At 40.8% G+C, this 25,615-nt stretch overlaps 1 protein-coding gene across 3 annotated transcripts in view; it reads left to right on the top strand.

Moving 5' to 3' along the window:
* Positions 1–25,615, top strand: part of FRAS1 (Fraser extracellular matrix complex subunit 1) — a 469,972-nt gene that overhangs the window by 375,472 nt on the left and 68,885 nt on the right. For 2 of the 3 annotated variants that reach the window (XM_072623600.1, XM_072623598.1), the window contains 6 exons: positions 648–767; positions 2,389–2,568; positions 7,389–7,513; positions 8,861–9,001; positions 9,736–9,963; positions 17,685–17,798. In XM_072623600.1, the coding sequence (XP_072479701.1) occupies positions 648–767; positions 2,389–2,568; positions 7,389–7,513; positions 8,861–9,001; positions 9,736–9,963; positions 17,685–17,798 (908 nt within the window). The remainder of the gene's footprint in view (positions 1–647; positions 768–2,388; positions 2,569–7,388; positions 7,514–8,860; positions 9,002–9,735; positions 9,964–17,684; positions 17,799–25,615) is intronic. The other variant, XM_072623599.1, reaches the window with a different exon arrangement.

Below are 25,615 nucleotides of genomic sequence, written 5' to 3'. Positions count from 1 at the left end.
AGACTTTGTGCTAATGGCAGGCTCAGGTTAGAAGTGACTGCATCTTGGAGGACAGGGCAGGATCTCCAAGGATGGCTCTCTGTGTGATGGGGTTATGCACCAGCACCCTGCACGCAAGATAGGCTGCATCTATTTAACCTGACCCATCTCTGGGTCAGAAGGATGGAAACAAGGAAGGCATAAGCATGGGAATTGCCAAGTTTGGCCATACAGGATTGTAAAGTGCTCTAAAGGACAGGGCAAAAATAAGACTGCACAGTTTAAAAAAAAAAAAAAAAGGTATTATTATCAAAAGAAAGACCCAGCTTGCTCTGGATGAGCCCACATTCTGTTGGGGGAGATAACACCTCAACAAAGCTGCCGGTTAGTTTCAGTTTTGTTATTCGGAGACATTGACTACAGGCCTCTTTTTCTAACTTTGTTAGGATGACTTTAATTGGGAGAGAACAGAAAAGAAGCGATACGAATTGAGAATTTTATTCCTCTCCATCAAAAGTTTCCTTCTCAGAAGTAAGGCATGCTCAGCCTAAAGTGCTTCTTACAATTTAAAGGAAAAGTTAGGAATTGATTATCCTGTCAAATTTTGGTAAATAAGGGAAACACTGATGGCAAATCTGTATTCTCCATGTTTTTCCTCTTCTTTGCAGGATGGGTCGAATACAGACACGAGAAGGGAGAATCCGGTGGCAGTTTCTCTTTTAAATTTGATGTGGTTGATGCTGACGGCAACAAGTTGACTGACCAGTCATTTTCCATCAGTGTCCTAGGTAAAAAGAAGGTATAGGGCTTCTGAAAGACAGATCATTTAATGAAGTTATTTAGGTCCGACTTCCTGGGTACTTTTGGCAGCACTCAATTTATTGTGGGAAATGGATACTACAAAACCTGAATCATTTTTCTTGGTCTGAGTGAATTGCCTGCTTACTTGTCAGTGGAATCAATTGTAGCTGGGTTTGGTAGGGCTTGCTTGTAGGTCCTCAGGACTTCTGGGGAACTGGAGGCTAGTAGATCTCTTGAGCTTGGGAGTTCTGAGCTACAGTTGGACCAGAGCTGATTTAGCATAGATAGTAAGTCTAGTACCAGTATGGTGAACCGCCGGGAATGGAAGGCTGTGCTAGGCAGTGTAAGGAGTGGCAACCAGCCCAGGTGATTAAAGGAGCAACTTAAAATTTCCATGCCCATCAATACTGAGTTCAAACATAGTCTCAGATACTTCATTAGTTGTGTGACTTCTGTCTGTCTCGTTGTCTTCATCACTACTGAGAGTAGGCTTGTGAGTGGCCACTGCATTTAGAACCTGGATAAGACAGGGATACCCAGTCTCCCCTAATCCCACTGCCCCCCCCCAAAAGAAATAGAATTTTCACCTATTACTGCATCAGACGCTTAACCTAATTATATAATCCTAGACATATCAGTTCCCTTTGCTGAACAAATTTTCTTATCTATAAAATGAGATAACAATATTCATACTACCCACTTTAACAATAGCATTTATACAGTGCTTAAAGGTTTGCAAAGCATTTTTCAAGTATTATTTCAGTTTATCCTCATAACAAACCTGGGAGGTAGATACTGTTATTATCCCCACTTTAGAGATGAAGAAGATGAGGCAGGCAGGAGTCACACAACTAATGAAGTATCTGAGGTACATTTGAACCCAGGTCTTCCTAACTGCAAATCTAGGGGTCTATTCTCTGAATCACCTAGCTTCCTCAACTTGCCTGCCTTCTGCGGCTATGATTAAAACACTTTGCAAACCTTAGAGAAAACTGTTAGCATGATTATTATCAGGAATGAAAGGCAATGTGGCCTCTTGAATAAGGGAAGGACCACAGGATCAAGAAGACCATTGATGTACACTGGCCTTGTCACCTTGGGCAAGTCATTTAATCTCTTTCTGGGATTATAATTTGGAGAGGGGTTGCAAGTCTGCATTGGAAGAGGGATTTTCCTCACTGTGGAAATCACCAGCTGGGACCCCAAAAATATCAGGAAAGCACCAATCATTTTTTGTTAATGTTTGGTCATTTCTGATTCTTCATGACCCCATTTAGGGTTTTCTTGGCAAAAACTACTGGAGTGGTTTGCCATTTCCTTCCTCCGCTCATTTTACAGATGAGGAAACTGAGGCAAACAGGGTTAAGTGACTTGCCCAGGGTCACATAGCCAATGTCTGAGGTCAGATTTGAACTCAGGTCTTCCGGATTCCAGGCCTGGCACTCCATCCACTGTGCCACACATTTAGTGTGCTATATTCCTGGCAAACAGTGTAAGTATAATTAATCACTCTGGCATAAATATTTGCTACATGAGCAGTGCACCAATCATTGAGAAAAGGTCAAAATGGCCCTTTAATTGTTGCCACTTCGTTCCCAATGTTCTCAGAAGACAGATTCCCACCTGCCGTCACAGTCAACAAAGGACTGGTCCTGGATGAAAACTCAGTAAAGAAAATCACAACTCAGCAGCTGTCAGTCACTGACCAGGACAGTGAGCCTGGGGAGTTAATCTACAGGATTACAAGGCAGCCCCACCTCGGATACTTGGAGCATGCAGCATCACCAGGTTCTTTTTTTAAATATGTTTTTTTGCTTGTTTTCTCAAGGAGGGGGGAGCAAAGGGTGGGAAGGAGAGAATTTGGAACTCAAAATTAAAAAAAAGAATGTTAAAAATTGTTATTACATATAATTTAAAAATAAAATATGTTTTTATTAACACCTTTTGTGTTTAGATCACAAGAACAACGGGGTGGGGGGGTTGGAATCAGCAAAACTGCATCAGATCATTTCATGGCTGACTTGCAGGTGTTATTATGGTGAAGTTTTGAATTCCTTTTTGTGTTTTCTTTTTCCTTGGGTCTCAAAGAAAGACCTGGAGACAGCAGGAATGATTATTATACTGAATGGAGCTTTCTCTTAGAGAGAGGAGAAAGCCCTGGATTTAATGCCCTTGGATGTCTTTGGGCAAGTCTGGATGTGTAAAATAAGTGAGCTGGCCTAGGTCATCTCCTGTTCTACTGGCGTGCACTTGCGGGATCCAACAGTTTCCAAGACAGAGACCTCTGTCTCCAGAGTTTATAGCCTTAAATAGAGCCACATTACCGCTTCCTTTCAGCTATGTTGGCATTTCAAATATAAGTAAATGTATTTCTCCACTCACATGCCAAGTTGGTCCATTTTTGGTTAAGAAAGCAGTATATGACTCATGAGGGCCAAAGGCATTGTACATGGCTTACCTACAAAATGTTCAAGAACCAGCACTAAATCAGAAATAAAAAAATATAGGAATTCAACCCAAAATACAAAGTGAAGAGATTGAAACAAAATCTGGCATCTCATCTTAAATGATAACCTGACATGCACTTGGGGTAAGAACCACCAGGTTGTTCCCAAGCTGATCACTCTCTGGCCTCCCTGATTTCCTCTGCTCATGAATTAATGGCCATGGAATCTAGACCTTCAAAGTCCCTTTTTTACTCTTAAGTTCTGGGATACCAGTTTAGCTTATTAGTCATTCACACAATTTCCATGACTGTGTGACTTGTGGGGTCATCCTAGTTTAAATTTTAAAATAATCTAGAATCATTCATTGAATAAGCATTTATCAGTTATTCAGTTAACTATCACTTACTAAATACCCACTTAATGTTCCAGGTAATGTGCTAATAAGTAAATACTGGGGACACAAAGAAAGGCAAAAGCCAGTTCCTGTCCTCAAGCAGCTCCCAGTCTAATAGAGGAGACCTTATGCAAACAACTATGTAAGAAGATGTAGACAGAATGAATGGCGGGTCGTCTCATGTAGAAGGTTCATTAGCCTTATAACAGTAGGAGGAGGGAGCCCCCAGGTCTCTCTAGTTAGACCATTCTAGCCCAACCCTTCCACCGGACAGCTTCAAGACAATTCTCAATGTCATCCTGAATCTTCTCATCCTCTGTTCCTTTGAATGCTAAGATAGGAGTGTCATGTATTAGGCACAGTAAGAGTGTCAGTTTGGCTAAGTCAGAGAATATGGGAAGGGAAGTAACGTGTTATAATTTGGGAAGAGGCAGGTTGGTTCTAGCCAATAAAGGGCTCAAAATGTCAAACAGAAAAGCTTCTATTTTATCCCAGAGACAAGAGACAATCCCTGGAGTTTGATAAATAGACAATGACATAGCCAAACCCATACTTCACTTTGGCAACTTTATGGAGGGCAGATTGGAGAGAGGGAAGGAGATGAATTTTTTTTGAGTCAATAAGGGTTAAATGACTTGCCCAGGGTCACCCACCTAGCAAGTGTCTGAAGACAAATTTGAACTCAAGTCATCTTGCCTCCAGGACTGATGGTCTATCCAGCATGCCACTTAGCTGCCCCTGAGGGAGATAAAGGATGATATAATAGTTCAGGTGAGAAATGATGATCACCTGCACTAGGGTGGAGATCTTCTGAGTAGAGAGAAGGGATCAGATCAGGGGAGACAGAAATGATTAGCTCTGGCAATTCAATCCAGGTTGATGATGATGGTGAGGTCACAAACTTGGGAAACTGGAAGGATAGTAGTTACCTTGACAGGGAAATTTCAAAGATCTGGGTAATAATTAGTTCTGTTTGGGACATGAGTAAGCGATGCTTATTCATTTTGAAATGTTCAATATATGGTGATGTAGGGCTAGAGCTAGGGAGAGAAACTAGGGGGAGAAATAGAGATTTAGGAGTCATCTCCACATAGAGAAAAGTCAGTCTTTGGATATTTTAGCAAAAAAATAAAATGTGTTCACTTTCAAGTGGCTTTTTATTAGATAACATTTACATGATTAAAAGTGATCCTGAAACCAGGAATCACATTACATGCAGAGGGTATAAAATGTGTAATGGTGACATTGCGGGATGCATATTATTAGGGAGAGCAGTTGGTGTCATCTGCATCTTTTCAGTTTCAGTGAGTTTTCATCTTCTGCTCGTTTTTCTGAGTTAGCCAAGACTGAATCAAAATTGCTTCCTTTTATTTTCCATGGAACAAATGTATTTTCCATTTGTGCCTGTGAGTGTTGGACCCTAAATCCATTAAATCCATCCGTGAGCTTGAGCTCGGATGTTTCTTAGGCATTTCTTGGGATTGGATCATTCGCGCTTGTTGGTGTCAGCAGAAAAACAACTTAGTTCTTTCATAAAGAGCCAAAGGAAGCCCTTTGATTTAAATGTTCCTTATTTGATTCTGACATCAGTGGCACAGCTTTTTAATCATTAAAAAAAAACAAGAGAAAAACACCACCACAAAACCCTACCAGCTCCCACGGTTTATATTCACATCTCTACTTGTCGATAACCATTTCTTAAGAAGATGGAGCAGCCTCTTGCTCTGCTGGGGCATTAGCTTCCCGATGAGGCATTTTATATTTTCTGTGTTTGCAGCATCAGCTCTTAACAGGCTGGAACTGAAATGGGCCATCTTATAGATTTCTGTCTAACCCTGCCAGGCAAAGCTATATCTCTCTTGGAAGATGTAATAATATCAGCCCAACTGCATTGAGACTTCAAATATTGTAGAATCCTAGAGTGTTACAGCTAGAAGAAACCTTAGGGGTTATCCAGAAGAAATCCCTTATTTTACAAATGATTCCAAAGCCCAGAGATAGGAAATGACTTATTCAGGGTGTCAACTCTGAAAATAAATGACCAAAAGAGTCTCACAAGTTATGCAACTGCTGTTGGCTCTGAAAATATCAAAGAGCTCACCCAGGTTAGTGCAACCACTGTTAACTCTAAGAATCAAAATAAAATAAAAACAAAATAAAACTGAAGAGCTAACAGTAGTTATGAGCAAAAAATTTTCTTTATTCCATTGGAGGAGAAACATTAGACATGTGTGCCAAGGCCTACTCTGCAAGGAGGCCCATTTTAGTGAGGTCAGATCTTTGCATACACACACACACACATACACACACACACGCATACACACTCACAATATACATATATATATATAATATATGTATGTGTATGTGCATGTACACACACACAGAGCACAATGGCTATGCATTGAGCTGTAATCCTAACAATGAACCACAATTCTGGGATTTTGTTGTGACTGAGTTCTTCCAGGAGATGAGTGCAAAGGACCGTTGTTATGCCAAGCTCAGGGCACAACGTGCTTGCTGGGTCTTACCTCTGGAAAATAGGGCATGCCCTAATAGTAAAAAGAGAGGGGTGACCTTGGCGTGGGGATTCTGACAAGAGCCAAATGTGACCAGTGAGTAAAAGAGATGGGCCATAAGGCCTCTTAGTTGCTAGTGTAATGGCCCATCGTTAGCCAATGCTCATTTCTCTTTTTGAACACGCATCTTTGCATATTACCCAGAACTCTCCATCTGGATTCCCAGACTGACCTGTCACCTGGTCATTGACCAGCTCAGTAGCACCCAGCCATAGCAAGAAGAGAAATGGCATTATGAATTTCTATTATATTGAGAAATGTGAAGTGTCTAACATGCAGTAGATGATAGTCCCTCGGTACTCTACCCAGGTCAAACCAGGTCTGGATTTTTGTGCCCCATATTAAAGAGGGCATTGCCATACTGGGGCATTCCAGAGGAGAGCAGCTGGGATGGTGAAGGAAGATGCGATCATGTCCTATGAGTGTAATTTGAAAGAACCAAGGATGTTTAGCCTGGAGAAGTCCAAAGGGGTAGGATAGCTGTTCAGTGATTGGAAGAGCTCTCACTTCAAAGAGAGATCAAATTTGTTCTGCTTTGCCACAGAGGACAGAATCAGAAGCAGTATCCAGAAGGTTCAAAGGAGCAGATTTGAACCTAATATAAGAAAAGACTTCCTCACATTTTGAGCTCTCCTAAAGTGGAATGGCCTGCCTTGAGGGTAGAGGGTTTTCAAGGAAGGGTTGGACAGCCAGTTGTTGAGAACATTATAGAAGGCAGTTTGCTGAAGTCAGGAAGACTCGAGTTCAAATTCTGCTTCAAACACTTACTAGCTGTGGCTCTACTCAAGTGACTTAATTTCCTTGTGCCTCAGTTTTCTCATCTATAAAATGGGTATAATGATAGCACCTACCTCCCAGGGTAGTTATGAGGATCAAATGAAATAACCTTTGTAAAGAGTTTTGCAAACCTTAGAATGCCTTAGTTGTTATTATTAGTATCGTTATTATTTCTTGTTCAGATGTGATTTGAACTCTGAGGTCCCTGCCAGCTCTGAGATTCTGTCTCACCTTGCTCATATATGGCTGCTGACCAGATGGGAGACCACCACATGATATAAATCCTAAATGAAATACTCTTCTGTTATCAGCCCCAGAGGAGGGGCTGGCCCCCATTTCTCTTATCAGTTTTTTCCTCTTTTGGTTTCTCTTCACCCTTTGTCATTTAGCATTCCTCTTTCCCCCTTTTGCCAGGCATCCAGATCAGCTCCTTCACTCAAGCAGACTTAACTGCTCGGAGCATCCAATACATCCACACCAGTGAGGTGGAAAAACACAGTGATGCCTTTACCTTCACAGTGTCCGATGGAAGCAACCTGGTGAGTGATGGAATTCTCTCTCCTTGCATGAGGGATTTCTAACCAGCTACATCCTTCTGTTCACTATTTCAGTGGGTTCGGGTGGGCATTTCTTCCAAGAACAGTTTCACAAAGGGTTAAGACCAAAATATTCAGGTCTGGTTCAATTTCCTTTCTACAACTGAAACTACCATCTTTATAGACTAATAAAAAATAAAAAGTCTACTTGTATAGACTTTAAGAACCCAGAATTGTTGGGCACGGTGGCAGATACTTCCAGGCAGCTGGGTGGGATAGTGGATAGAGCTTGATCCCGGAATCTGGGACACCTGAGTTCAAATCCAGCTTCAGACACCGAATAGCTGTGGCATCCTGGCTGATTCACTTAACCTCTATCTACATCAGTTTTCTCAACAGCAAAATGAAGATAGTAATAGTACTACATCCCAGAGTTGTTGTAAGGGTCAAACGAAATAGTATATGTAGAACGCTTAGCACAATGACTGGCACATGGTAAACACTGTATGAATGCTAGCTGTTATTAGTGTTAATATTATCTCTCTAATCTCTGGTACCTACTGCCAGATGGCTGACATTGGCAGTTCACTTGAGTTTGGGGGTTCTGAACTGCAGTGTACTAAAGCCAATTGATTATCTGCCCTATATATGGCACCAAGATGGTGAACCCCTGAGAGGGGCATCAGGTTGTCCAAAGAGGGGGTGGATCAGGCTATGTTGGGAAAATGAGGATCAAACCTATGCTGATCTGGAAAGGGATGGGGCCTGTGATTGGACACCGCACAAGAGACAGAGAGAGAAAGAGAGAGAGAGAGAGAGAGACAGACAGACAGACAGAGACAGAGAGACAAAGAGAAGAGACAGAGAGACAAAGAGAAGAGACAGAGAGATAGAGACACAGATAGAGACAGAGAGAGAGAGACAGAGACACAGAGAGAGAGAGGAGAGAGAAAGAGAGACAGAGACAAAGAGAAGAGACAGACAGAGATAGAGACACAGAGAGAGAGAGAGAGAACAAACACACCCCAAATCACCTTCATACCAAATGAGTACACATAATAAGCACTAAAGTGTTGCTTTAGTGAAAGGTGGTATGATAGTTAAACATTTTCTTTAGCCTCTTTTGAATCCATAGCTATATCTGCCCAAGAATAGGCTGGTTGATTCATGAAGACTTCCTTTAAAAACTTTTATGTGGGCTCATGCATAGTTAAGTTCCCTTGTATTCCTTCTTAAATTCCTTGTCCTAATAATCATTCTAGAATCCATATGTTGTGCTGGGGAGGAGAGATGAAGATAAGAATTGAGAAAAGAAAAAAAATATACCCTGTGCTTTTCTCCTCATTTTAGGTGAGTCAGACCTTTCACATCACCATCAACCCTGTGGATGACTCATTACCCATTGTACAAAACACAGGAATTCGAGTGCAGGAAGGGGTGAGGAAAACAATCACAGAGTTTGAGCTTAAAGCCGTGGATGCTGACACAGAGGTAAGGTTAGCCCTTGTCTGGTGATGGTGTGTGTGTATGTTGTCTTTATGTTTGTATTTATCTATGTTTGGAGAGAGTCAAAGAAAAAAGAGGGGAGTTGGTGTTACTCAATTTCCAGTTTAAAAACCATGAAATTTAGTTATAATTTGAAATCAAGAAGTTAGGAATATGTGACCATGACTATATCCTTCATTATTTCTGTAATCTTTTTGGAAAGCATGAAAAATAAGTACATTTAATAAACAGTTGAGGAAAGATATTGATAAATTGAGAGAGGAGCCAGGATGTTAGCAAGCTTGAGGTGATGTCTTGGAAAGTTTTGTTGTAGAATCTGGGAATGAGAGACTGGAGGGAGAAGACATAGGGGCTGTGGTGGCTCCCTTTAAATATTTAAGGGTTGTCAGTTTGGGAGTTCCTTGAGAGTAGGGGCCATCTTTTACTTTTCATTCTATCACCAGCTCTTGGCTCTTCATAGTCTGATGGGAAAAAAAAGTCAGATTAATGGGTTATAAACCCACAATTGAAGGGACTAGAATGAATTTTCTGGGCAGAGGGAGGTTAGCTGTTGCCATTTTTTTCTTGTTTTCCCTTTTTATACCTAAAAGGAAATCCCAGTGTCTACTTTATAAAGACCCAAGGACTCATTTTCTCTTGAAAACTTAGGAAAACAGCAGCATCTACTCACTCACCTGGGTTCTTTTTCTCTTTCCCTCTCCCTTTCTACCCCTCTATAGGCAGAGTCTGTCACATTTACCATAGTGCAGTCCCCACGGCATGGCACTATTGAACACTCTAGCAATGGGCAACATTATCGCCAGACTGCCACCTTCACCATGGAAGACATCTACCAGAACAAGATCAGTTACAACCATGATGGCAGCAATTCCCTCAAAGACCGTTTTACCTTCACCGTCTCTGATGGAACTAACCCCTTCTTCATTGTTGAGGAAGGAGGAAAAGAGGTAAGAAGAAAAAGAGTCTGACCGAGGATTCTAAGCACTGACCCCAAGGTTTCTCCTCTCCTTCTCCTTCTCCTTCTCCTTCTCCTTCTCCTTCTCCTTCTCCTTCTCCTTCTCCTTTTCCTTCTTCTCCTTCTCCTTCTCCTTTTCCTTCTCCTCCTCCTCCTCCTCCTCCTCCTCCTCCTCCTCCTCCTCCTCCTCCTCCTCCTCCTCCTCCTTGTCCTCCTCCTCCTCCTCCTCCTCCTCCTCCTCCTCCTCCTCCTCCTTCTTCTTCTTCTTCTTCTTCTTCTTCTTCTTCTTCTTCTTCTTCTTCTCCTCCTCCTCCTCCTCCTCCTCCTTCTCCTTCTCCTTCTCCTTCTCCTTCTTCTCCTTCTCCTTCTTCTTCTCCTTCTTCTTCTCCTCCTTCTCTTTCTCCTTCTCCTTCTTCTTTCATCTTCTTCTCCTTCTCCTTCTCCTTCCTTGTGGCTGATGCTGCCATCTATCATGTCCATGGTCTCCTCTTTCCCTTTGGTTTAATCCTTCAGCTGCATACATGGTTCTCATTGCTAGAACATATCTTCTGAAACTAACAGAGAAAGCTATGAGCATGAAGCTAACAAATTTCCTTCCTTCAGGGGATTATTTTACTTGAATGGCCAGCAGAAATCATAGGGTGCATAAATCTTCACTCCATCTTTAGCTAGTATCCTGTGGTACCATTATCTTTCCTCAGAGAGGACTCTCTCTTTGCATTTCTGGCTATGACATAGAAGAAGATATATTAATAATCCCCAGGACCATTTTCCACAGTGTCACCATGACAGCATGATGACTTATTTGACTAATGTTCAGTTTAGGCCAGAGTGAATAACTTTGCTTCATTCTTAGCCTCAGTGACTTTTGATGTTAACAATGGCCTCTTTCTCCTGGATATATTCTGCCTTGTTTACATGACACTGTTCTTCCTGTTTCTCCTTCTTTCTGTCTTTTCTTCCTCCATCATTTCCTTTGGTTATCATCATACTTCTCCTACCTCTAATTCTCTGCCCTGGTCCCTTTCTCTTTCTCTTTCTCTCTTAGTAATTTCATCACCCATCAAAGGCCTAATTACCTCTATGCACATCACTCCCGTAGCCCTCTCCCACATTCTAATTCTATATCACCAGCTACTTATTGGGAACCCTGGGCCATCTCAAGCTCAGCTTGTCAAAAATGGGAATTGTCATCTTCCTCACTAAATCCCTACCTTCTCAAAATTTCCTCTTTCTGCTGAGAACACCAGTCACCCAGGTTTACAACCTTGCAGTTGTCTCGATTCTTCTCCCTCACCTTTCACATCTCATCAGTTGCCAAGTTTTGTTGACTTTTATTATGCACATTATCTGGCATCTGCATCCTTCTCTCCGATCAGCCAAAACTCCAGTTCAGGTAATGTCTCACTTAGACTATTGCAATAGCTTTCTTACCAGTCTCTCTATTGCCCCCTTTTCCTCTCTCATCTAGTCCCCACAAAACTATCAAAATAATTTCCATCAAACACAGGTCTGACTATATCCTTGTACTCGTCAAGAAACTCTAAGATGCTTATAAAAGAAAATCGAGGTTGATACCTAAAGCCTTCCATAACCTGGCTTCATCCCACTTTTCTAGTCAAATTCAGTGAGTTTTATTAACCCACTGCTGTAGAGCACTAGGAGCAGGGAGATCAAAGATAAATGTTTCTGCCCTCAAGAAACTGACATTCCTCTTTCTAATTACACAGTTCACTGAAAGGTACAAAGAATATAGTATTTGTATTGTCTGCTGACTATAAGAAAAAACTTGATTCATTGGAGCAAATAACTTCCAAACCATGGCAGGCTTATCTTTTTTTAAAATAATATTTTATTTTTTCCCAATTACATGTTAAAACAATTTTTTACATTTTTTAAAGTTTTAGTTCCAAATTCTATCCCCTCTTCCCTCCCCCCTCCCTGAGATGGTAAACAATCTGATATGAGTTATTACATGTGCAGTCATATAAAAAGTTTCCATAGTAGTCATTTTGTATAAGACAGATAGGAAGGAAGGAAGGAAGGAAGGAAGGAAGGAAGGAAGGAAGGAAGGAAGGAAGGAAGGAAGGAAGGAAGGGAGGGAGGGAGGAAGGAAGGAAAGAAGGAAAGAAGGAAAGAAGGAAAGAAGGAAAGAAGGAAAGAAGGAAAGAAGGAAAGAAGGAAAGAAGGAAAAAAGGAAAAAAGGAAAAAAGAAAAATAGTATGCTTCAGTCTGTATCCAGACAATATCAGTTCTTTCGCTGGAGGTCATCATTAGTCCTTTGTGATTGTCCTGGATCATTGTATTTCTGAGGATAGCGAAGTCATTCACAGTTGATCATGATACAGTGTTGCTATTGCTGTATACAATGTTCTCCTGGTTCTGCTTCCTTTGCTCAGCATCACTTCATGTAAAAGTCTTGCCAGATTTTTCTGCCTGCTCATAATTTCTTATGGGACAATAGTAGTCCATTACCTTCATATACCACACCTTGTTCATTCATTACCCAATTGCTGAACATTCTCTCAACTTCCAGTTCTTTGCCATCACAGAAAGAATCATGGTGGGCTTATCTTACATCACAATACTTCATGCACTTTGTGCTCCAACTAACTTGGCATACTCACTGTTCCCCACACTCTGTGTTCTGTCTCTCATTTCTCAGCTTTTGGACTCCCTTCTCATCTCCACCTCTGGGTGCTCTCTCATGTTCAGGCTCAGCTCAGGTGCTGCCACCTCTGCGAGGCCTCTTCTGATCCCCCTAGCTCAGTCTTCTCCCCTTTCTCAAACTATCTTGTATTTGTTTGTCCAATGATGTGACAAGTCCACAAGAATTTACTAAGCACTTATTTTGTGCCATGTATCATGCTAAGTGCTGTTGAATCTTACAAGAGAACATGAGCTGTGTGAAAGCGGGCACCATTTTTTTCTTGAGTTTGCTTCTATAGCATGTGGCACAGTGTCTTGCCCTGATAAGTGATTTTGAGAGAGAGAGAGAGAGAGAGAGAGAGAGAGAGAGAGAGAGAGAGAGAGAGAGGGAAGAGAACATGACAAGAGAAGAAACACCTGCTGTATTATCTGTATAGTAATCAGCCTGGGAACGGGTTACACGAGGTTAACCTTGTGTTCTAGTCAAGTCTCCTGGGATTCTCTCTGCTATTTGAACACCTGCATTGTCATTACTGATCCATCACCGGTTTCATTTTCCCTTCTCTCCTTGTCTGCAGTTTTTTCTGCACTTGGTTTTTTTTTTAAAATATCAGAATGGCCCAGTATGTGACAGCGAGGGGCCTGTTTGTCCTCTGGTTAACCAGGGGGATACAACAAGTTTCCATGGTGATTCTAGTAGATAAGGAAGAATGAAAATTAGAAACCTGACTTCTCAACATGACAGTGGAATTAAATCATTCTATACAGATTATAATCATATCACTCTTGGCATACTTTGATACCTGGATAGATCTTTGATCTCCTCGATGTGGGGATTCACTCACAGTCTATCCCCATTTTCGCATCCTGTGTGAGTGACTCTTGTCCATGTTCATCCATCATGGCACCGGTCTTCCTTTACATCTTCTTAGTTTTTATGTAGTCACCATTGGAGCACTCAGGCTGGTTGAGTCAAGTCAACAAACATTTATTTGCCACCTACTATGTTGAGTCAAGTCAACAAGCATTTATTAGGCCTAATTATGTTCCAGGCACTATGCTAAGCCATGAGAGTACAAACAAAAGCAAAAAAAGATTCTAGATGTCTAGCCCATGTCCTTTTCAGTCCTTCATCTCCCAACTGATACCATTTGGGTCATTTCTTCTGTGCAAATCTTTGTTAATGTGCTATGGCCTATTTATACCCCTCGTAGACCTCTGTATGTTGTTGCCCTTTGTGTGACTTAGAATTTCAATGATTTTCAGACTGTGGTGTGCTATGTCTCATAGCTATACAGTATCACCGAATGAATAATGGAACTTACTAAAACCTCTGTGCAAATGTAATCAAGCCCTCTTCCTCTCCTATTCATTCTGAATCCGGTTCAGCATCACCTACAGCACCTGGCCCAGATCTTTTCCATCTTCGTCTATCATGGTCTCCATGGTGATTGGGTAATTAGATGATTAGATAGAGCCATCTTAATTGTTCCATTGTCCAAGGAAACTTGTATGATTTTAATATATGCATGAGAACCATGTGCTTGAAGAACTGTTAAGATATCATTTTGATCTATCAAGTCAAATGGTTTTATACTGTCCTCAGACTATAAGCATGTGAGATCTTGTAGACTGCCTTTTGGTCAGTTATATGACTTCAAAGCTATGTCCTTGCAAAAGCCTTCCTTGTCCCTTCTCATACCTGTGGGAAAGAGACTCCCCCCAATATGTATGTAGCTTATGCTCATTAAAATTGTATAAATATAGGACAGTAGGAATATGACATTTTCTCAATCATTTTGTAAGTAATAATCTTTTTTTTTAAAGCAAGCACTCAGCCCTCTTCTTTCAAATATCTTGAGAATTAATTCCTCAAAACTGAGTTACAACCAACATGGACCTTCTCTATATTTACTTGGCTTAGTCATAACTCCTTTTTCATTTTTATTTGCTTGAGCACCATTTCTACTTCATCATGCATCACACTGGGAATGGGAATGTTCAAGTGGCTTTAATTCTTCTTGACTGAGAAAAGAGTTTGTTCTCGAAATCTTCACAGATCTTTTTCAGTTTTTCAGCTGGTTACTGTCTATTTTTCAGCGTCAGCCATAAATGCCCTCAGGACAATCTGGATAAGTTGTGTCTCAACAAGCTTTCTGTCAGTTCATCTTTCCCTTTATTTTTTTCTCTTCATTTTGTCAGTTGATTTGTATTCATTACAATTCCTTTGGAAATTGTTAAGCACAAGTTTCATTTCTTTTTATCCACTTCTCATCATTTATCATCAAGTTTCTTTAAATAAATAAGGTTAGATCCATCTCTATTCTATATCTTATCTTCTTCTCATTTTTATTCTTTCTTATAATTAATGATTGATAGGGCACCTGGTGGCACAGTGTGCTGGGCCTGGAGTCAAGGAGACCTGAGTTCAAAATCTGGCCCCAGACTCTTCCTAACTGTGTGACCTTGGAAAAGTCACTTTACCTTTGTTTGCCTCAGTTTCTTCTTCTCTAAAATGAGGATAGTTAATAATAACAGCTACCTCCCAGGGTTGCTACGAGGATCAGATGAGATAATATTTAGAAAACACTTAGAACAGTGCCCAGAAGGTTGTAAACACTATATAAATGCATGTTTGGTTCCCTTTTCCCTTTTCTGATTTGACAAGTCAGTGGTCTGTTTGTATATAGACAGTTGATTCAAAAATGACAGCCACTCAGTATCATTTACTGTCTGCTACAAAAGTTGGTTTTTAGTGTGTTGTATGACATGGCTATCACCCTGTCCAATGACAGCCTCCTGACCCTTGAAGAAAATAGTTATAGCAAAGAAACAAAGCATCTGTATAACCTCCAAGTTTTTGCTTTCTCCCTTTTTTAATGCCTAAGTCTATTTTCAAGGTACTTTTCACCAGCCTCCCCTGTGGCCACTTTTGCATTGAAGTCCTGAAGGAGGGTTTTATCAAGGTTTTATTTTTAAAGAATCTCTCCACTTATCTTCTATAATGCAAATTGGTTGATGAGCAGAAGTTATCTTATTAATGACATTTTTGCAAATCTTTTTAGCCCTGTAAGTCAAAATGACCAAGTGCTCCATCAGATGATGTTTCTTGTCACCTTTGGATGTACGTTAAAACTAAACCCACCAACATGGAAAGACCTTGAATCAGGGGAAGGATCTCTGGATTTAGAAACAGAGAATCTATGGTCCAGTTTTGGCTCCACCATTTACTACTGGGACAAGTAACTTCCCTTCTCTTGACTCCATTTTCCACATCTGCCATATCGAGAGAGATAAGTCTCTAAGACTTCTTCCATCTCCAAATCTATTTTTTAATTTATAGAATAAAACAAATATTTCCATAATATAGTACAATAAAAAAGATGACTGCCTATGAAACTGTAAATCTAATTTTGCACAACTTTCTATTCCTTTCAAATATACAACAAAATTATTGTGTAAATTTATTTTTTTCTTCCCTCATATCTATGATCCTCTACTTAGACCTTGTAAGCCATCCTTCCATTGATCTTCAAGTTTACTTTGTCTTCTGTTTCCATGTAAAGTCATCATTTAAAGTGAGGATGTCAAGACTTATATGATTTAGATACCCTAGTAGTATGTCTACTCATTGGTCAATGGACCTGGATCATGTACTTGGAGTATGCTTAACTAAGTTAGTTATTAGGTAGATGGATAGCTAGATATAGATATTATGTATTATGTATTATTATTGAAGATAAAAAACTATGAGATTCTTAGCAACCCGTACCTCCTTTTCCACAACTCATTCATTGACCCATACTGAGAGCCTTTTTGAATTTTTGTTGTTGTTCCATAAGTTGTCACAGGCATCCTACTAGTTACGAATGAATCTTTTAACACTAAAATGTAGAGCTGGAAAGGACTCAGAGGTCATCCAGATGGAAAGATAGAAAACACAGGCTAGGGGAAGTTAGCAGACTTGCCTGAGGTCATATAGGTAGTAAAAATCAGAGGCAGGATTTGAACCCATAACCTTTGATTCTTGAGTTTTAGTGCTCTTTCCCTTATGTTCTACAGTGGGGCCTACGTCAGGCTAGTCTAAGGGAACCTGTGGCCTTGGGGTCACCTGTGGCCCTCTCGGTCCTCAAGTGTAGCCCTTTTCACTGTGAAGTTTAGATTCAGTCAAAGGGCCACCCTTGAGGACCTAGAGGGCCCCAGGTGGCCTTGAGGCCCCAGATTCTCAACCTGTGGGTTAGTTCATGGAAAGCAGGCCTAGTTCCTTGCCTCTCTGGGGCAGTTGAGCCTACCAGAGCTGGCTCTCTACTGGCAGAGCCTTGGATAGCCTGGGCTCACCTCCGTGTCACAAAGAAGCCTCAGAGTTGGATTTTGTGGAGGTAGCTCAGGCAAAGGTAAGGGAAGAACCATTGGAATCTACAAGCTGAAATAGCCCAAACATTTATTGTAAAAGATTATTATAAACTGAATCTTTTCATTTTTCCTGCTGATGCATCTTTACTTCCTCCCCCTTCTTTACACAATTAGATCCCTTTCCCCCCAGATACAGGGAAAAGCCCATATCAGAAAAAAAAAAAGATTTCCTTCAAAGAAAGGAAACAATTTTAACACTAGATAGACTAGAATTTATGAATAACTTAAAGTAATGTCAATTGTAGCACGTTATTTTTTGTCCATAGAGACAGTAAAATAAAAAAAATTATTTCCAAGTTTTTTACATTGATTGACATGCCTGGCCCTTTAAGTATTAATAATAGTTCTGCTTAGCTTCTCATAAAAGAATATTATGCTTTATAAAAAGGGAAATGTTTATTTTTTGGTTCTATCCTGAATTTACTAAAATCTTTATGGAAAATGGAAACCCCATGTTTGTGTGTCCTTGGTTCCTTTTGTTCTAAACTCATACTCCCAATTTGCTACTGTCCTCATTATAGAGTGCAAGCTAGTGACCTGGGTTCTATTTTCCATTCCCAAAGGGCCGCCATTTTAGAAGGATCTCATTTGTTCCCATCCTGCATGTGGGGTGCTTTGGGGTATCTATGAATGATGGCTTTCTTCCTTTAGATTGTGACAGCTGCACCCCAGCGTTTTAAAGTGGATATCCTCCCAGTGGATGATGGCACCCCAAGAATTGTCACCAACTTGGGCTTGCAGTGGCTGGAGTATATGGATGGACAGGTAAGCCCTTCCTGACTCTATGCTAACTTAACTTTCTTGATCCTTTTTATTTCCTTGAATAGTTACTCTGTTATGCAAAGAGTGACTTCTGGGTGGATGGGTGTGAAGCCTACCCAACTCATCAAAAATGTATGTCCTCCTGAAAATGAACATCTGGTGAACAGTTTAAATCCTTGTTGCCCTAGTTAAGGAAAAAGCAAAAGGATGTGAAAAATTACTTCTCTCTTCCCTGATTTATTAGGGAAAATAAAGTGCCCTAGGTAGAGTGGAAGAGAATCTAAGAATGAAACCAAGAAGAAAAGACAGAGGGGAATCAAAACTAGGGGCAAACATTGGTGAGTAGAAAACCATGGCACAGGAGGTGAGGAAATGTAGACGCCCTTGAACTGTCTGAGAGGATGTGGCTTTTCCTGCCGGGCACGGAATTGGAATTTCATAGAAGAAAAAGTATCGTTCTGTGACCCCTATGCGACAATAAGGACAGCAAGTATCACTGTTGTAAAAAGACTTCTTAATGATTAGGAGCAGGTTGTATAGGGGCACATGGTCACCCAGGAGATGTGCAATCCCTTTAAATTATTTCACAGACTTTAGAGACTTTTTAGTCCATACTGGCCATTTTTGGTATTTCACATGAGGTTGAATGACAAAATAATACACTCTTTTTTTTTGTATTAGCAAGGGGTGAAAGTCTTTAGAAGAAAAAGGAAGTTGTTGAGTTGTTTCAGTTGCGTCTTACTCTCCATGACCTCATTTGGGGTTTTCTTGGCAGAGATACTGCGATGTTTTTCCATTTCCATCTCCAGTTCATTTGACAGATGAAGAAACTGAGACAAATAAAGTGACTTGTCTAGGGTCACATGGTCTGTAAGTATCTGAGGCCATATTTGAATTCAGGTTCTCCTGATGCCAGGGCTGTTTCTCTATACATTGCACCATCTAACTGCCTCTAAAGGAGGATATAAGAGATGAATAGCTATGTAGATGACACTGAAAGAGAAATTTGTTTTATACCAATTTTTAAAAACATGAATGAAAGAATTTTTGAGTGAGAAAGCATTTATTTAGTACTTGCTATGTGCCTGGTTTAAGAAAAATATTTCCAAATTAGAGAGTGTCTAGAGGAGGGTGAAGAGGATAGTCAAGGACCTTTAGTCCATGTCATATGTGTATTGGTTGAAAGAACTGGTGGTGGTTAGCCTTGGGAAAAGAAGACACGGAAAGAGCATGATAATTGGCTTCAAGAATGTGAAGGGTCATCTTGTCAAAGAAAGATTAGACCTGTTGTATTTGGACTCTGAAGGCAAATCAAGGAACAACAGGTAGAAAATGAAAAATGAGAAAATTAAGTTTGATGTCAGGCAATATCTTCTTAACAATTTGAGTTTTCCCAAAGAGAGATGGATTGACTTGAGAGGTGGTGGGTCCTCCCACATTTGGAAGTCTTCAAACACATGTTGGATGACTAACCACTGGTCCTTAATACCATATATAGTTGAGTAATCCTTTATGTCATGTAATCTTGTGTGGGTTGGACCCTTCCAACTCTCAGCTTCTCTGAGTTCTCTCTTCTCTCTGTCTTCTCTGGGGACAATGAGATTTTGACTTTTAATCAAATTTCTCTCTCACAAGGCAAAGGAAATGAATGAGTGAACTTGGTATTGGCTTACTAAGAAGGGAACCTGTTTGATGAAGGGAAATTAGGGAATTCTTGAGAAGACATTTTAGTAAAGAAAGGGAATGCTGAGTTTTATTAGATATGAGCCTTAGACTTTGGAAAAGCAGGTAATATGAAAGTGAGTTGGAAGGGAGGTATGTACATGTTAACAGGGTTTAGAACTGGTCACTGGGAAGTGAGGTAGATGCTTGATTCAGGGCAATGGTTATTTATTATAAATCTAACTCAATAACAACCCTAAGTAAAGACTCAAAGGACATAAAAAATATTTTTTTTTTTATTTAGCTTTTAACATTCATTTTCACAAAATTTTGGGTTACAAATTTTTCCCCTTTTCTCCCCTCCCCCCCCAAACGCCAAGCATTCTAATTGCCCCTATGACCAATCTGCTCTCTCTTCTATCATCCCTCTCTGCCCTTGTCTCTGTCTTCTCTTTTGTCCTGTAGGGCCAGATAGCTTTCTATACCCCTTTACCTGTATTTCTTATTTCCTAGTGGTAAGAACATTACAGTTGATCCTAACACTTTGAGTTCCAACTTCTTTAGCTCCCTCCCTCACCACCCCTTCCCTTTGGAAGGCAAGCAATTCAATATAGGCCAGATCTGTGTAGTTTTGCAAATGACTTCCATAATAGTTGTGTTGTATAGGACTAACTATATTTCCCTCCATCCTATCCTGTCCCCCATTACTTCTATTCTCTTTTGATCCTATCCCTCCCCATGAGTGTTGACCTCAAATTGCACTCTCCTCCCCATGCCCTCCCTTCTATCATCCCCCCCCACTCTGCTTATCCCCTTATCCTCCACTTTCCTGTATTGTAAGATAGGTTTTCATACCAAAATGAGTAGGCATTTTATTCTTTCCTTTAGTGGAATGTGATGAGAGTAGACTTCATGTTTTTCTCTCACCTCCCCTCTTTATCCCTCCACTAATGAGTCTTTTGCTTGCCTCTTTTATGAGAGATAATTTGCCCCATTCAATTCTCCCTTTCTCCTCCCAATATCTTTCTCTCTCACTGCTTGATTTCATTTTTTTTTAAGATATGATCCCATCCTCTTCAATTCACTCTGTGCACTCTGTCTCTATGTGTGTGTGCGTGTGTGCATGTGTGTGTGTGTAATCCCACCCAGTACCCAGATACTGAAATGTTTCAAGAGTTACAAATATTGTCTTTCCATGTAGGAATGTAAACAGTTCAACTTTAGTAAGTCCCTTATGACTTCTCTTTGCTGTTCACCTTTTCATGGTTCTCTTCATTCTTGTGTTTGGAAGTCAAATTTTCTTTTCAGCTCTGGTCTTTTCATCAAGAATGCTTGAAAATCCTCTATTTCATTGAAAGACCAATTTTTCCCCTGAAGTATTATACTCAGTTTTGCTGGGTAGGTGATTCTTGGTTTTAGTCCTAGTTCCTTTGACTTCTGGAATATCCTATTCCATGCCCTTCGATCCCTTAATGTAGAAGCTGCTAGATCTTGTGTTATCCTGATTGTATTTCCACAATACTTGAATTGTTTCTTTCTAGCTGCTTGCAATATTTTCTCTTTCACCTGGGAGTTCTGGAATTTGGCCACAATGTTCCTAGGAGTTTCTCTTTTTGGATCTCTTTCAGGCGGTGTTCTGTGGATTCCTTGAATATTTATTTTGCCCTCTGGTTCTAGAATCTCAGGGCAGTTTTCCTTGATAATTTCATGAAAGATGATGTCTAGGCTCTTTTTCTGATCATGACTTTCAGGTAGTCCCATAATTTTTAAATTGTCTCTCCTGGCTCTATTTTCCAGGTCAGTTGTTTTTCCAATGAGATATTTCACATTATCTTCCATTTTTCCATTCTTCTGTCTTTGTTCTGTGATTTCTTGGTTTCTCATAAAGTCATTAGCCTCCATCTGTTCCATTCTAATTTTGAAAGAACTATTTTCTTCAGTGAGCTTTTGAATCTCCTTTTCCATTTGGCTAATTCTGCTTTTGAAAGCATTCTTCTCCTCATTGGCTTTTTGAACCTCTTTTGCCAATTGAGTTAGGCTGGTTTTCAAGGTGTTATTTTCTTCAACATTTTTTTGGGTCTCCTTTAGCAGGGAGCTGATTTGCTGTTCATGCTTTGACTTCATGTCTCTCATTTCTCTTCCCAGCTTTTCCTCCACCTCTCTAACTTGATTTTCAAAATTCTTTTTGAGCTCTTCCATGGCCTGTGCCCATTGGGTGGGCTGGGACACAGAAGCCTTGATTTCTGTGTCTTTGCCTGATGGTAAGCATTGTTCTTCCTCATCAGAAAGGAAGGGAGGAAATGCCTGTTCACCAAGAAAGTAACCTTCTATAGTCTTATTTCTTTTCCCTTTTCTGGGCATTTTCCCAGCCAGTGACTTGACCTCTGAATATTTTCCTCACACCCACCTCACCTCCTGATCCTCCCAGCCAGTGTTTGGGGTCTGAGATTCAAATGCTGCTTCCAGCCTCAGGGCTTTGGGCGGGGGCAGGGCTGCTATTCAGTGTGAGATTAAATTCAGATGCTCAGGTGAGGGCAGGGCTGCCTCTCAGGCTCAGTTCCCTCAGGGAGTTTATGCACAGACCTTCAACAATGGATCCAGGCTCCTGCCTGCTTGGGGAGCCCTGGCCTGCCGCTGCCCCTCAGCTTCTGTCTCCCGAGGGGGCCCGAGCCATGGGGGCACCCCACTCCCCCCTCGACCCGCCAAAGGGACTCTCTCACCGACCCCCGTCACCTGTGGGTGGAGGTACTTGTGCGGCCGCTGGAGATCCCGTCCCTGAAGCCTGCTCGGATCTGTTCCTCTCGGTGCCGCGGCCACGGCAGGGCTGTACTCAGCTCCCAGTCCCGGCGCCCAGTCCGCAGCACGAAGGACCTTTTACGAGAGGTTTGCAGGTCTCTCCGGAACAGAAATCTCCCTCGCTCCAATGTTCTGTGGCCTCTGGGTGCAGAATTCGCCGTGAGTTACTTCTTTGTAGTTGTTCTATGGGTTGTGGGTTCGGAGCTATGTGTATGTGCGTCTTTCTACTACGCCATCTTGGCTCCGCCCCCTCATAAAAAATATTTTGACAAGGACTTCATGAATATCTTAATCAAGAGATTAATGGAGGAGTTTGAATTCAAACCCAGGACCTTTGACTCTAAGTGCAGGGCTCTATCCTAATATACCACACTGTTCAGTTGACTGAAAAGCATATTGGAGGGTCATGGAAGATGGGAGTCAATATTTAAGTCCTAGTGTTGTTCACTCCCCTGTTTACCATCACCAGTGCTGAATGTGAACACAAACATGGTTCATTTGGAACACACTGCCCCACAGAATTATTTTTTACCTAAGCTTAAGTTTTCATAATACAGTTAATGGCCCTAGGTGAGGTCATGCCTTTTGATTTGGCTAAAGAGCAAACGATGGCTGCTATTGCTGTCAAGAAAGACCTGACCAATGCCCAGCTTGCAAAGAAGCATGAGGAAGGGATTTTCTTCAGGAAGGACATTCCTCCAGTGCCAGTTAATATAGACACTCTTAAAATGGGCATTCTTTTTGGTCATTAATGGTATCATTTTAGTAAGTGCTTTGAGTTCTTGTTGTAGCTGTACTAAATATATCTTTATATTGGGAGCTCCGTGACCATGGCAGTGGTCATGTCACTTGTAGCTCATAAATATCTCCATCACAGATAATTTAAGATTCATTGGACTCCTTAACGACCATGATTTTTTAAAAAGCCTGGGAATTCTGTTTCAAGAATTCATAATTTATATGATATGGGGGTCAGTTCACAAAAGCCACTCATCTTGATTGGAGAAGAAATGTTAATTGAATGAACATCAAAGGAGGAAGGAGGTGTTTGCTGAGTGGTGATGGTAAAGGGAGTGTTTTGCCTCTTCCTCCAGGATCAGTGCGAGCACGTATAGGGTTAGTGAGGATGGCCAGGAATACTGGGTTGTGAGTGGGGAGTCTGGTCTGAGTGAAAGCTAGTAGATGAGAAAAAGAGGTTCAGAATGAAGGGAAGTTTGTCTTCTGTGATAAGGTGATCCCAAAGGAGATTTTGGAAAGGATGGGCAGTGTTGGACTGGTTCATGAGTTTGGAGGGCTGAGGAGGATGTAGGTGAAAGAGTGGAAAGTGGAGGTTTTATTTTCTTTGGTCAATGATTGAATGATACTGGTGAGAAAAAAAAGTGTTGGCAGGTAGACATAGTCATAGTTGATGAATAATAATGCTCATTGTCTCAAAGGGTTGCTTTTATTCCTGGACCAGGGCTGGGGGGTATAGGGCTTGAGTCATTATACTCTGTCCTTCCGAGTGTATCTGAGATGAGGGTGATGCAGGAGGGTTTCCCAGGCTCTGTCAGAGGGCATTGTTCAGGGGCTGAATCTAGATCATTCTTGGTATCCATTTCCTTCAGTAAGGCTGAAGGAAAGATAAATGGGCAGGCAGTGCAGCACCAGTCAGACAGCCTGCCAAGACCTATGACTGATCATATTTTTATATAGTGTGAGATGCATTTAAAGACATGAATTAAATCAAAAGTCATAAATAGACTGAAAGAATTAGGAGAGTTTGGAGTAAATAATTACAAGATAGAAGCAAAAGGGGGAGAAAAGGGAATTTTAAAATTTCATTGGTTTCCTCAGTCTCTTTGGGAAAAAAAATTCACCCTTACTTGACTGCAGGGAACACCTCCATCTTACTTCCCATTCACAGTGCTTTCTGTCCATACTTCTTCAAAGCTTAAAACAAAAACCCCTTGCTCTGCTTCAATTCAGTTTTAAAAAATCCCAGTGCTGTGGGACTCAGAGCTCCTTATAGTCTCTCTGTCTCTGTCTGTCTTTCTCTCAGGATCGGGAGAAAAGAAAGCTGTCTTTCCAAGCTTGCAATTCCCAGGATGCCTACTTAGGGTCTAGAAGTTTACCTCTCGAACCAAAGATGGTTTGGTCTCCCTCAAAAGCCAAAGTTACAATGGAGTGTTTTCTTTGTGCGTGAGAGGAGAGTTTAGGGGTTGTCACAGCAAGGCAAAAAAGGAAAGAAAAATAACATCGATGAAACATTTGAAAATATCCAGAAGGAAGTTCAGAAGGGAATATGTACAGTCAAGAAGCAGGCCATTGTTGGTGCTGCCATATTAAATTTAATATTATACAGGTACACATATGTGTGTGTATTTTAACAACAAGCTGTATAGAATAGATTTATAGCTTCTTATACGATCTTTATTTCTTGCCTCCTTTGTACATGGAAATGTTCATGTTTGTTGATGATTTTCTATTTCATAATAAAACATATTTAAACTATGTTTGGAATAGGTGAAAGAAGGAAGGAACTGCTAGCTTGGGGCAAAAGCGTAATGTTAATAGATGAGAAAGAAAAGGAAACTGTTCAACTCATTTTTATTTTGTGTTTTCTGTCAAGGAGAATGATCTTCAGGCTGGAAAGGGCAGAACAAAAATGGTTGAGGGGAAACTGAAGACTAGTTTAGGCGAAAAGTCAGAAGAGAGCCCTCAGCTGCTTGAAATGAGTTCAAGTCTCCTAGCCCAGACAGATTCTCCCCAGGATTCTCAAAGAACTTGCAGATGTGATCACTGAACTACTTTCAGTAATCTTTGAGGAATTGTGGGGAATAGAGGAGGCTTTGGAAGACTGAAGACACAGTGGGCAGGTGTCCTAATAAAAAATTTAAAAGCCAAGAAGTTTGATTCTGGAAACTCTAGGTGACAGTTTTGACACTACTCAAATTCTAGGACAAATTATTCAATGTGTGTTTTAGTGAGCACTTGATGGGAGAAACTATGCTCACACTGACCCCCAGTACACTTGATTGATTGACTTCACAAGAACAAGTCATAGTGGACAAATGTTGTTACCTTTTTTCAACAAGATTACTAGACTACTTTGATCAGGAGACTGCAGCAGGTACTGCGTAGATGGATTTCAGGAAGGCACTTAGGCCCTCAAGAGTATATTTGTGGAGAGGGTAGAGAAGTGTGACATGAATAATGTAGATTACAATTAGGTGGATTTCTAAAGAGAGAGAAATTGTGATCATTGAATTTTCAGGTGACAGGAATACAGGAGATTGACGTTACTTTGAAGGACAAAATCAGGGTCATTAGAGATCCTTATGGACTAGGAGAATGAGTTAAGTCTAAGAAGATGACATTTA

Source organism: Notamacropus eugenii, chromosome 7, assembly GCF_028372415.1.
Source record: "Notamacropus eugenii isolate mMacEug1 chromosome 7, mMacEug1.pri_v2, whole genome shotgun sequence".
NCBI lineage: Eukaryota > Metazoa > Chordata > Mammalia > Diprotodontia > Macropodidae > Notamacropus > Notamacropus eugenii.
Note: the sequence above shows the minus strand (reverse complement) of the source record. Positions and strands in the feature narration are given on the sequence as shown.